The sequence below is a fragment of the Mustelus asterias genome, chromosome 22 (genome assembly GCF_964213995.1).
Source record: "Mustelus asterias chromosome 22, sMusAst1.hap1.1, whole genome shotgun sequence".
In the NCBI taxonomy this organism is placed as follows: domain Eukaryota; kingdom Metazoa; phylum Chordata; class Chondrichthyes; order Carcharhiniformes; family Triakidae; genus Mustelus; species Mustelus asterias.
The window spans coordinates 11,115,069-11,129,080 of NC_135822.1; the positions used below are offsets into that span (position 1 = coordinate 11,115,069).

At 48.4% G+C, this 14,012-nt stretch overlaps 1 protein-coding gene across 1 annotated transcript in view; it reads left to right on the forward strand.

Moving 5' to 3' along the window:
• Positions 1–14,012, forward strand: part of LOC144510239 (protein polyglycylase TTLL10-like) — a 112,400-nt gene that overhangs the window by 76,714 nt on the left and 21,674 nt on the right. Inside the window, exon 8 of the mRNA XM_078239732.1 lies at positions 8,836–8,976. Coding sequence (XP_078095858.1) covers positions 8,836–8,976 — 141 coding nt within the window. The remainder of the gene's footprint in view (positions 1–8,835; positions 8,977–14,012) is intronic.

Below are 14,012 nucleotides of genomic sequence, written 5' to 3' on the forward strand. Positions count from 1 at the left end.
TTTTGAATGGACCTACCTTGCACTGAGTTGATCTTTCTCTACACCCTAGCTATGACTGTAACTCTACATTCTGCACTCTCTCCTTTCCTTCTCTATGAATGATATGCTTTGTCTGTATAGCAAGCAAGACACAATACTTTTCACTGTATACTAATGCATAAAAACATAGAAGATAGGAGCAGGAGGAGGCCATTTGGCCCTTCGAGCCTGCTCTGCCATTCATCACGATCATTCATGGCTGATCATTCAACTTAATAGCCTAATCCTGCGTTTTCCCCATAACTTTTGATCCCATTTGCCCCAACTGCTATATCCAGCCCCTCTTGAATAATACATGTGACAATAATAAATCAAATCTGAGGGAGAATTTAGCACAGCCAATGCACCTAACCAGCTTTTGGACTGTGGGAGGAAATCGGAGCACCCGGAGAAAACCCACGCAGACACAGGGAGAACATGCAAACTCCACACAGACGGTGACCTGAGGCCGGAATCAAACCCCAGTCCCTGGCGCTGTGAGGCAGCAGTGCGAACCACTGTGCCTCCGTGTTGTAGTTACAGATAGGGTGATCAGTTTAATGTGTGATAGGACCATTCAAAATGATCAATAATTCAAAAATAATAATTGTTTAAATGGGGTTAAGTGTTTTCCCCAAGGTTGAGAATTTTGAATTTCGGGCAATTTCAGCTGTTATAAGAGGTTATATCTCAGTTTGAGATAGGGAGGAGTGTGGAATATTGTTTTTGTTGCTGGGTGTGTTGCAGATGAAGTATGAGGGGCAGAAAAGCAAAAGAACTGAATAAAAGTAACACCAAAGGAATTAAGAAATATGGATATAGGTGGGCATATTTATCCTGTCTTATCCGGCCCTTTAAATAGACTGCCATTCATTTTATTCCTGACTCTCTCCTCCTGAAAGTGCTGGTACATCCCAGGGTATTTTTTACAGGTTTTAAGGCCGTGTCACACCGTAGCCAAGTGGCCGTGCGACATCTGACCACAAGCAAGGCCATCAAGTCCCGCCCCGTGTCTGAGTTCAGAAGGCCCACACCAGGCAGATATCACAACACTACCCACCCAATTCTGTCACACGTGGTCAAATTCCATTGCATTCTGGATAGCCAAAAAGTGGAAAAAAATAACACTTCAGGCCACAAACAACTTGGAATCCAACACCAGGCATCAAGTTCACAAGAGCACAGATTAGGCGAGGGTGTAAATCGTGGGTTGCATTTTGGATGCTCTGTGTGTTTTCAGTGGAGGAGGGTGGGGGGGGGGCATGTAAAACCGGATGGGTTGTCACCCCCATCATATGGAGGGGAGGCGGGAGGGTGCCAAAATCAGCATCCCTTCCCCCATATTTAAATAGGGTATTATGGGTCAATTAGCCTGGTTAACAAGACAATTGACCCTGACAATTTCAAGAGGATATTAGATATAGCTCTTGGGACTAAAGGGGTCAAGGGATTTTGGGGGGAAGGGGGATCAGGATATTGAATTTGATGATCAGCCATGATCATAATAAATGGCGGAGCAGGCTCGAAGGGCCGAATGGCCTACTCCTGCTTCTAGTTTCTTTCTATGCCCATGCTGTACAAAGATTGGGAGTGGGCGAGGGGCGCACAACGGAAATGTCAGACATGGGGTGGGATTTTACGGCCTTGCCCGCTCCTATTCTGTGGTGGGCGGGGCGGTAGAATTCCGGCAATGAAGTATGAAAATGTTGGAAATACTCAGCAGGTCTGGCAGCATCGGTGGAGGGAGAAACAGATTTATCGTGTTATCTTGACTATCCCTCACTAGTGAGGAAGATTGTCTTCCATTGGCCGATTTAATGTGGATCTGTTTCACATCAACTTCCACACATGCCTTGAGGGAATGAAGCATTGATCCAATGGGAAGGAAACCAGGAGATTGGAGGTTTCATTCTGTTGCAGCCTTGCCCGTCAGACGTCACCTCTTCCTCTGCCTGTTGAGTTGTTGAAGACTTTGCGGGAGTGGGCAGCCCAGTTCTTTAGAAAGATTCTTCAAGGGCTGGGAAGGAAGGAGGTTTTCTATCTTTGGGGGCTGCTTTTTGTGGATCAGGGAATGGCCCCCACCCCCAAGATAGAACTCCCTCCTTTCTTCCTACCCGCCGGCTGCCTTGAACCCACCATCCCCCACACCCCTCCCTGACCTGCCCAGTCCCTCCCTGCCAATGACCCCGAACTTATGTGTTTCTGGGGCTCCAATGGGCTTTCTTCTGCTTCCTTGTTGTGCCCTGGCGGTGCCCACTAATGTGTACTTGGCACTGCCGTGACTGATGTAAGGTGAGAAGTCCCACACTGGCCCTGTTTACCGGTGTGGGCTTGCCTGGAGCCGATCTACTCCATGTCGACTTTGCTTCTGGTGATGGGGGTACGGGGTAAGTGGGGGATGGGGAATGGGGGGGAGAGGGCGATGCCAGGCCAGCTGTCTGCACCCCTATAATATTCTAGGGTGGCACAGTGGCATAGTGGTTAACCTCACAGCGCTCGGGGCCAGGGTTCGATTCCCGGCTTGGGTCACTGTCTGCGCGGAGTCCGCACGTTCCCCCCGTGTCTGCATGGGTTTCCTCCGGGTGCTCCGGTTTCCTCCCACAGTCTGATAGACGTGCTGGTTAGGTGTATTGATTGGCTGTGCTAAATTGCCCCTTAGTGTCAGGGAGATTAGCAGGGTAAATACGCGGGGTTACGGGGATGGGGCCTGGGTGGGATTATTGATGGGGCAGGCTCGATGGGCCGAATGTAGGGATTCAATGGCTCTTGCCCACGTTCCATCGTCTCGTGTGCTCCATTGGAGTTGCGCATTTGAGAATCCTGGATATAAACTTCAAGAGTTTGTTGTTTCTTTGCAGCTTGTTGTTCATGTGGCTAAGCAGTGCACAGGGGATTATAGCTGCTCAGGTGAGAATCGGGCGACCCAGCTGAATTCAAGGCAGGTGCTCATTAACATTGTGTAAATTACCCAGCAACCCCTGAGAGGGGGGGGGGGGGGGGGGCGGGGGCTAAAAATACCCTCCCCTGGCAGCTGTTGACTATCTTTGATAAACTCTGCGCCCAACTGAATGTATTTTTCTCTTTTTAACCCTTCGGAGGCAGGACTTCAGGTTTTATTTTGACAAAGTTAACAATGTTCCATCAATTTTGTTGCCCTAAAAAAAATCTATCCAATACTCTCATGTTATTTTCCACCAACTAATCAAAAGTCTGACAGGCTTAAATGAAAACAGAAAGTGCTGGAAAACCTCTAGCAGGACCGGCAGTGGGGTGTGAAACAGAGTTAAAGTTTATTTATTAGTCACAAGTAGGCTTTCATTAACACTGCAATGAAGTTACTGTGAAAATCTCCGAGTCGCCACACTGATGCCTGTTCGGGTACACTGAGGGAGAATTTAGCACGGTCAATGCACCTAACCAGCACGTCTTTTAGACTATGGGAGGAAACCGGAGGAAACCCATGCAGACACGGGGAGAATGTGCAGACTCCGCACAACAGTGACCCAAGCCGGGAATCGAACCCTGGCGCTGTGAGGCAGCAGTGCTAACCACCGTGCCATCCCAATCCAATCTTATCGGACTTCCAGTCATTTTGAATCCCTACAATGCAGAAGGAGGCTATTCGGCCCATCGAATCTGCACCGACCACAATCCCACCCAGGCCCTATCCCCATTCATTTACCCTAGCTAGTCCCCCCGACACTAAGGGGCAATTTAGCATGGGCAATCCACCTAGCCTGCACATCTTTGGACTGTGGGAGAAATGCACTGTGGACTGTGGGAGAAATGTGGACTGTGGGAGAATGCAAGCAGGCTTTTTCCGCTGAGGCTAGGGGAGAAAAAAACCAGAGGGCATGGGTTAAGGGTGAAAGGAGAAAAGTTTAAAGGGAATATTAGGGGGGGCTTCTTCATGCAGAGAGTGGTGGGAGTGTGGAATGAGCTGCCAGATAAAGTGGTAAATGCGGGGTCACTTTTAACATTTAAGAAAAACTTGGACGGATTCATGGATGAGAGGGGTGTGGAGGGATATGGTCCAAGTGCAGGTCAGTGGGACTAGGCATAAAATGGTTCGGCACAGACAAGAAGGGCCAAAAGGCCTGTTTCTGAGCTGTAATTTTCTATGGTTCTATGGTTCTAAACCCAGAGCACCCAGTGGAAACCCACGCAGACACGGGGAGAACATGCAAACTCCACACAGACAGTGACCCAAGCCGGGAATCGAACCTGCGACCTTGACGCTGTGAGACAGCAGTGCTAACCACTGTGCCGCCACTTGAAATGTTAGTTCATATTTCTTGCTCCACAGATGCTGCTGGACCTGCTGTGTTTTTTCCAGCACTTTCTGCTTTTATTTCCGATCTCCAGCATCCGCAGTATTTGCCTCTGGCACTGAAGCTGAGGTTTATTTGGGCAGGGCGGGGTGGATTTACTGTGTCCCTCACCTCACAGAGACGTGCTCCTTGCAATGGCCAATGCCAGATTTGAACAATAAGAACTAACGCTGGTTTTGGTGTGCAGCATTCCTAATGTCACCTTGTAACATTGCTGACTCAGAACAGACGGGGGACTGAAGCTGTGGCTGTTTTCTGCCTGAGTGAGCTTTGCTACATGTCACTGAGTCACCTGAGGCCAGTAGGCATTCAGTCACTGTCAGCAGCAGTGTTAGACCAGGCAATCTGAAATGATTTCACTGACGAGTCTCTTCCCAATTGGCTTTCAGAGTGCAATTGAACGTCATGACTTTTAAAGTTAAAGTTTATTTATTAGTGTCACAAGTAGGCTTACATTAACACTGCGCTGAACTTACTGTGAAAATCCCCTAGTCGCCACACTCCGACGCCTGTTCGGGTTACACTGAAGGAGAATTTAGCATGGCCAATGCACCTAAGCAGTACGGCTTTCGGACTGTGGGAGGGAACCGGAGCACCCGGAGGAAACCCACACAGACACGGGGAGAACATGCAGACTCCACACACAGACAGTCACCCAAGCTGGGAATCGAACCGGGATCCCTGGCGCTATGAGGCAGCAGTTCTAACCTCTGTGCCACCATGCCGTATTAATGTTGATTAATTCTTTAAAACCAATTTATCAATACTGCGCTAAATTGATGCAATATTAACATTGATTCATTTGCAACTCTCCCACACCATTGCTCACACTGACTCACAGAATCTGTAACTCTTATCTGTAACTTCCTGCCATAACCCATATTTCCTGTTGCTTTTCAGTCATTGTTTCCCCTTAGGTTTTGCAATGCAAACTGTCAGAGTCTAAGCTAACTATTAAGTACCCCTATGGAGCAAGGGGTGGCACAGTGGTTACCACTGCTGCCTCACAGCGCCAGGAACAGGTGTTCGATTCCCAGCTTTGGTCACTGTCTGTGTGGAGTTTGCACGTTCTCCCCGTGTCTGTGTGGGTTTCGTCCGGGTGCTCCGGTTTCCTTCCACAGTTCAACGATGTGCAGGTTAGGTGGATTGGCCATGGGAAATGTGTGGGGTTAGAATACCTAGAGTGCAGGAGAAGCCACTTGGCCCATCAAGCCTGCACCAACAACAATCCCACCCAGACCCTATCCCCATAACCCCCACATTTTTACCCTGCTAGTCCCCCTGACACTAAGGGGCAATTTAGCATGGCCAATGCACCTAACCTGCACATCTTTGAACTGTGGGAGGAAACCGGAGCACCCGGAGGAAACCCACGCAGATAGAGGGAGAACGTGCAAACTCCACACAGACAGGGACCCGAAACCGGAATTGAACCCTGGTCCCTGGCGCTGTGAGGCAGCAGTGCTAACCAATGTGCTGCCGTGCCACCCCTTGCAGGGCTAAGGTGGAAGGGGGGGGTTAATGGTAACTGGTAGGATCTCCTTTTTAATTTCAAGTATTGCACTACGGATGAATGCATTGAATTACATAGAATGATGCAGCACAGAAAATGTTCCATCTTTCACATGTACATCTCTTACCCTCCTCCATCTAACCCTATCATCATAACCTATTCCTTTCTCCCTGATATATTAATCTAGCTTCTCCTAAAAAGGACCTCTGCTTTTCACTTAAGCTAAACGACTCTGTGTGGCTGCAGGTTCCACATTCTAACCACTCCCTGCTCAAAATAAGTTTCTCCTGAATCCTCCAGTGAGTTAGTGACTGCCTTAAACTCATGGCCTCCTTCCGTGGCCTCCCAACAAGTGAAAACATATTGACCAGAATTTTACCATCCCGCCCGCCACAAGGATCGGAGCGGGTGAAGGGTGGACCATGGAAAGGTCCGTTGACCTCGGGTGGGATTTTCCGGTTTCGGGGAGAGCGAGACTGGAAAATCCCGCCCATTCTCTACATCTACACAATCAAACCCTTCCCTTTCCCTTCCTCCAACCATCTCTGGTCAAGGGTAAAGAGCCCCGATCTGTTCAATCATTCCCCACATGTACAACTTACCAGTTCTGGGGTCATTCTGGTAAATAGCACACAATAATATACTAGCTTTATTGATTTTGTGTTAATTCCATTGATCTGATACATCCAGTGCTTGGACAGGAACTGAAAAAAAAATATGTCAACAAGTAAAAGCTATGGCTATAGGTGGCACAGTGGTTAGCACTGCAGCCTCACAGCGCCAAGGACCCGGGTTCGATTCCTGGCTTGGGTCACTGTCTGTGCGGAGTCTGCACCTTCTCCCCGTGTCTGTGTGGGCTTCCTCCGGGTGCTCCGGTTTTCTCCCACAGTCCGAAAGACGTGCTGGTTAGGTGCATTGGCCGTGCTAAATTCTCCCTCAGTGTACCCGAACAGGCGCCAGAGTGTGGTGACGAGGGGATTTTCACGGTAACTTCATTGCAGTGTTAATGTAAGCCTACTTGTGACACGAATAAATGAACTTTAAAACATTTGCAGCTGTCTTGGTGTTCATTGCTGTTAACGGAAGGTGTGATACTTCATTAATGATGCAAGGTGGGGTGAGGTGCGTGGAAACCTGCAGCGTTCCCAGTGTCCCAGGTGCTGTGTACCATTCACATCTATTTCAAATAGCTCTCAAAGGTTATCTGGTCCCGTCACAGGAGGAGGACTGATCTCTTACCCTGTAGCGCTTGTGCTGCCTTCAGACGATGGGATCTGCTTTCAGTGCAGCCGAACAGCGAGGGAAACCTACGATGTCAGGTGGCACCAGGGGCAAGTTGCCCAACACTTGCCAACATGGTGTCAAACTCCTCGAGTGGGCCAGGCAATAGCTGGGGAACACAGATTGCAGAACTTTGCCACCTGCTTTCAGATATGACGTGGAGATGCCGGCGTTGGACTGGGGTGGGGCACAGTAAGAAGTCTCACAAATACCATTAGCTTTCGGAGCACTGCTCCTTCGTCAGATGGAGTGGAAATCTGCAGATTTCCACTCCATCTGACGAAGGAGCAGCGCTTCGAAAGCTAATGGTATTTGCTACCAAATAAACCTGTTGGACTTTAACCTGGTGTTGTTAAAACTCTTACTGTGTTTACCCCAGTCCAACGCCAGCATCGCCACGTCAAGTCTCACAAAGCCAGGTTAAAGTCCAACAGGTTTACTTGGAATCATTTCAGAGCGCTGCTCCTCCGCCTCTCCATTCACCTGATGAAGGGGCAGCGCTCCGAAAGCTCGTGATTCCAAATAAACCTGTTGGACTTTAACCTGGTGTTGTGAGACTTCTTACTGCTTTCAGATAACCTTTGACCACCAACACAGACACTGTAGTGTCGGTAAGGTTCACCAGTGCCCTCAAGTGCTAAATCCCTCTGACTTCTTTGACCTAGAACAGGCAACATCTATAGCAGCATCAGCCTCCCAGGAAGGGAATCTCAGAGAAACTTATAAAATTCTAACAGGATTAAACAGGCTGGAAAATCCCAGAAAGAACGTTCCTGTTGGGGGGAGTCCAGAACTAATTCGCGTCACAAGCAGGCTTATATTAACACTGCAACGAAGTTACTGTGAAAATCCTCTCGTCACCACTCTCCGGTGCCTGTTTGAGTACACTGAGGGAGAATTTAGCAAGGCCAATGCACCCAACCAGCACGTCTTTCGGACTGTGGGAGGAAACCGGAGCGCCCGGAGGAAACCCACACAGACACGGGGAGAATATGCCGACTCCGCACAGACAGTGACCCAAGCCGGGAATCGAACCCGGGTCCCTGGAGCTGTGAGGCAGCAGTGCTAACCACTGTGCCGCTGGGGATCATAGTTTGAGGATAAGGGGTAAATCATTTCGGACTGAGGTGAGGAGAAATTTCTTCACCCAGACAGTGGGGAATGTGTGGAATTCACTCCCACAGAAAGTAGTTGAGGACAAATCGTCTGATTTCAAGAAGAAATTAGATAAAGCTCTTGGGGCTAAAGGGATCAAGGGATATGAGAGGAAGGGGGGATCAGGATATTGAATTTGATAATTAGCCATGATCATAATGAATGGTGGAGCAAGCTTAAAGGGCCGAGTGGCCTCCTCCTGCTTCTGGTTTGTGTTTCTAAGCCATGAGCCTTTTTTTAACCAAGTCATATTGAACATCGATAAGTCCTGAAATTCAATCTTTAGTGATTTGGGAATGGATCCACCTCAGAAATGCTCTTTGCTATTTTCCTGGTGAAAACGTTAAGTCTGAAAGAGCTTCCTTGCTTAAGATGTGTTCGTTGCTTTCTCTCCGAACTATTCGACTTTGTGTTTAACCGTCCCTCCCTTCCTGTGATCTCAGGGGGCCGGTATCATTCCACCTGCTCCCCTCCCCCAACCCTCGGGAGATACAGTTTTATTCCAGTAATTGCAGCTTTGCACTTTCTTACCGGCAGTTCATACAGAAAAAGAACCCCCTGTACAGTGAGATGAAGGAGGAGACAATCTGGTCCATGGAGCGCTTGAATGACTATATTAATGAGAAGTATATGGAAGCAATGGATCTCCCCAGGGACTGGGTCTTCACTGTTTTTACAGTAAGTTTCTCCTGCTTCTAATTAACAGAATGAGGCTCAGTCGGAGGCTCCTCACCACTGGAGGATTGAGATACACGGGCCTACTGATTAAAAGGTCGCATGATGTCCCTACATTACCATGGCGACATTTTGATTACGGTGCATTTGTTCAGATCAACAGACTTCCTGACAAACATGATCAGAGAGCTCAGAAACGGATTTGAATTGGAGAGTGTCCAGAATAGAATGAGCTTAGTCCAGAACTCTGCGACAAAATCTCTGGTGATAAATAGCTCCTCAGGTCTTTACAGCTTTAAGGTAATTTGTAAAAGAAACAATGGTGACACGAGGAGAAGCTTTTTCACGCAGCGAGTGGTTAGGATCTGGAATGACCTGCCTTGATGCGCAGTGGAGGCAGGTACAGTCGAGGCATTCAAGAGAGAACTGGATTATTATCTGAGAAGCACTGGGTGAATTGTTCTTTCAGAGAACCAGCACAGACGCAAAGGGCTGAATCGCTTTCTCTGCCCTGCAGCCATTCTGTGATTAAACAAAAACTTGATGCGACAGGATTCTATTTTCTCAAATATATTAAAATAATTGAAAGATTTTTTTTAAAAATCAGGTTATACTTATTTTTCTTAAGTTCCCACCAGGGGTTCTAATCTCACCTGCCTCTTGCCTTTCCCGGGTTGAGAGTTCAGGGGAGTCTTCCACTAGGCCCCAGGTGGCCATTTTGAAGGTTTGCTTGGCTTGATTTGCCCTTTAGTTGAACAGATGTTCCCCCTTGTGGGACAGTCTAAAACAAGAGATCATCAATACAGAGTGAGAGGAGGTAGGTTCAGAACTGAAATGAGGAGAAACTACTTCTCTCATAGGGTTGTAAATCTGTGGAACTCACTGCCCCAGAGTGCAGTGGAGGCAGAATCAATCAACAGATTCAAGAAAGAAATAGTTATGTTTCTATTTCTGATGCAAAGTGGGATAAAGGACTAGGGAGAGGAGGCAGGAAAGTGGCGTTGAGACCAGGATAAGATCAGCCATGATCATATTAAATGGCGGAGCGGGCTTGAAGGGCTGAATTGCCCCCTCCCGCTCCTAATTCCTATGTTCTTCTTCCCCTTTGGGGAATTCATTGCCCACCTGTTTTCAGTGAAGTCTTGTGTAGGGTTCCAGTTCCATGGCTATCTCGCTGAACCTCTTGTATCTGCTCTGGGTAGACCTTGATAGTGAGGCTTTCAATTTCCTGAGAAGGCCTTGGATTTGGGGTGTAGTAGAAACCTCTGCCTGCCCTGCTCCCAATATTGCTGGAGTTTGAACAATTTCATCATTATGGAAAGGCGACAATGCCATTTTAGGCATAACTTGAGAGGAATTTTGCCCAGAGGACCTTGCAAAAAGAAAGCCAAAATTTCCAATCAAAAGGAATTGCTGTAAGGACCTGAGAAACATTTATCGCTACATAGAATCCCTTCAGGCAGAAAAAGGCCATTCGGCCCATTAAGCCTGCTTTCTTTTAAGACATAAATGCAGCTATGAGAACCTGCACAGACAACAATCCCACACAGGCCCTCTACCCATAACCCTACGTATTTACCCTGCCAATCCCTCTCACACTAAGTAACAAATTAGCAAGGCCAATCCACCTAACCTGCACATCTTTGGACTGTGGGAGGAAACTGGAGCACCCGGAGGAAACCCATGCAGACACGGGGAGAGAGTGCAAACTCCACACAGTCACCTGAGGTCAGAATTGAACCTGGGTCCCTGGTGCTGTGAGGCAGCAGTGCTAACCACTGTGCCACCGCGCAGCCAGGTTTTGGGGAATGGAATAGACCATTTTAATTGAGGACTGCCTCTGTTCACTGGATCTGATTATAAATGTTTACTTTTTCTTTTAAAAATTGTATCACTCCCCCAGTGATGCAATATGGCTGCAATACTAGATTGGTGGTCGCACTTCTCCCCCATGTACCTACTTTCCCTGAAATTCACCTGCACTATTCTACTTGGGTGGCATGGTAGCACGGTGGTTAGCACATCTGCTTCACAGGGACCCAGGTTCGATTCCGGCCTTGGTCACTGTCTGTGTGGGGTTTGCACGTTCTCCCCGTGTCTTCGTGGATTTCTTCCGGGTGCTCCGGTTTCCTCTCACAGTCCAAAGATGTGCTAGTTAGGTAGATTGGCCATGCTAAATTAACCCTAGTGTCAGGGGGATTGGCAGGGTAAATGCAGGGTTACGGAAATAGGACCTGGGTGGGATTGTTGTCGGTACAAACTCGATGGACCGAATAGCCTCCTTCTCATCGAATCCATAGAATCCCTACAGTGCAGAAGGAGGCTATTCGGCCCATTGAATTTGCACCGACCACAATCCCACATAGGCCCTATTCCCGTAACCACACTTACTTACCCTTCTGAATTGTAGGGATTCTATGTATCTATGGGCCTCCATGTTGTAGTGAATTAGTCTTTCTAACCACTCTCCGGGGGAAAGACATTCCTCCAGAACTCTTCATTGGATTTATTAGTGGCTACTCTATATTCCACTTCCCGAATGACACCGCGTGTGATACTGAATTATATGGACCAGTAAAGACCTTTTCACTCCTTCTTGACTCTGGGCTAGTGAGGTAAGTTGTGATACCCCAGTATTCCCTTAGTTAACGTCAAGTAAGGCGGAATGGCCAGGAATCAGCCCTGTGGACAGGATTTTCCGGCCACTTCCGCCCCAAGACCGGAAAATCCCACCCGCGGACAACAGTCCTGTCCCGCCTGCTACTGTCTCTTCCGTTCTGTAAGGTTCAGTATTGTATGTACACTGTGCCATTGCGTGCGTGAAGCAGTCTTCCTTTCTAACAGCACTGTAGGTGCACCTACAGCTCAGGGACTGCAGCAGTTCAAGAAGGCAGCTCACCCCCACTTTCTCAAGGGCAACTAGGGTTGGGCTCAAAACGCTGGTCCAGTCAGAGACACCCAATCCGTGTTTCTCAGGTCCTTACAGGAATTCCTATTGATTGGGAATTTTGGTTTTCTTAATTTCTGCACAGGCAGTTTTTTTTACAATATATTGGAGCAGAGGTACATAGAAAATAGGAGCAGAAGGCCATTTGGCCCATCAAGCCTATTCTGTCATTCAACATGGCTGATCTTCTGTCTGAATGCCACACTCCTGCTCTCTGACACATTTGGGGTTTAGAAATATATTCAGTGACTTGGCCTCCACAACTGTCTGTCGTGGAGAATTCTACTGGTTCACCACTCTCTGAGTGAAGAAATCTTTTTAAAAATTCATTCATGGGATAGGGGCATCGCTGACTGGCCGGCATTTATTGCCCATCCCTAGTTGCCCTTGGAGGACAGTTGAAAGTCAACCACATTGCTGTGGCTCTGGAGTCACAAGTAGGGCAAACCGAGTAAGGATGGCAGATTTCCTCCCCTAAAGGACGTTAGTGAACCAGATGGGTTTTTTCCAACAATCGACAATGGTTTCATGGTCATCAGTAGATTCTTAATTCCAGATATTTTTATTGAATTCAAATTCCACCAGCTGCCATGGCGGGATTCGAACCCAGGTCCCCAGAACATTAGCTGAGCTTCTGGATGAATAGTCAAGTAATAATACTACTAGGCCATCGCCTCCCCTCCTCACCTCAGTCTTAAATTCTAATCTTTCCTCACCTCAGTCCTAAATGGCTTCCCCTGCACCTTGAGACTGTGACCCCTTGTCCTAGACCCTCCAGCTAGAGGAACCACCATCCCTGCATCCAGTCTGTCCAGCCCTGTCAGGATCGCATGCACTTCAATGAGATCCCATATCATTCTCCTAAATTCCAGCGAACACAGGCCCAGTCAACCCAATCTCTCCTCATACAACAATCCCACCATCCCAGGAATCAGCCTGGTGAACCTTCACTGCACTCCCTCTGTGACAAGTATATCTTTTCTTAGGTAAGGAGACCAGAAGTGCCCACAATATTCCAGGTGTGGTCTCACCAATGCCCTGTACAGCTGCAGTAAGACATCCTTGCTCCTCAAATTCTCTTGCGATGGATTCAGCCTCACCCTGGGTGTGTTCTGTAATTTAACACAATGCTGCAAATCGATTTTCCCAGCTCTGACACCAGGTCACAACTTCCTCGCTGAGGTCCTTCGCTGTATTTCTTGCATTTCCTGCTCTCTGACAGTGGCTCCCGATCTGACAAGGTTTCTTCAAAGCTGACTATCAAATCAAAATTCTGCAGATGCTGGAAAGCTGAAGTAAAAATCAAAATTTCTGGAAATACTTCACAAGTCAGGCAGCATCCGCGAGGCAGAGACAGAATTATAGTTATTTATAGGTCAATGATGAGTTCAGATGAAAAGTCATAACCTGAAACATTGGCTGTGATTTCCCCAAATAAAGGTAAGCATCATAATGGTGAAAACCGGAGTGATCCGTGCCGGTCTGTCTGGCAGGCTCCGGACTGCAATCGTCCCGTGCTCAGTCGTGTTTTGGGAGAGTGGTGAGTTGTGTGTCGGTTCTGGGAGGGGCGAGGCCTAAAAATGCTGGTGAGTCCGGTTGCAAAACGATCGGGCGCCATCTTGGACGGGCACCCCAATCTCACAGTGCTCAGGGAGACCCCCTCCCTCCACCTGCAGTCATCGGCACCCCCGTCATCGGAAGCATGTTTTCCCACTGCCTCCCCACACATGAATCGCTGGCATTGGGGTCCTCAAAATGGTCCCTCCTTCATGACCTCTACCATGCCCCTCCTGCACGACACCCCCTAAATGACGCCCCCCCCCCCCCAACCAGCATAAGCCCTGCCCTGCATAGCTCCCCACTGTCATAGTCACCACTCAGGCCCCACTCCCTTATCACTGCCCCTGGCACACTGGCAATGCCCAACCAGCACTGCCAGAGTGCCAGATGGGCACTGCCCTGCCATGTCCCCAACCACCGGGCCTCCGAGTGCTCTGGCATGGCCATCACACATGATCTCTGCTAATGGAGACCAGTAGTGATTTTCACCAGTCTCGTGCTGTACCCGAATGTTGGAAGATCCCGGGAGCTG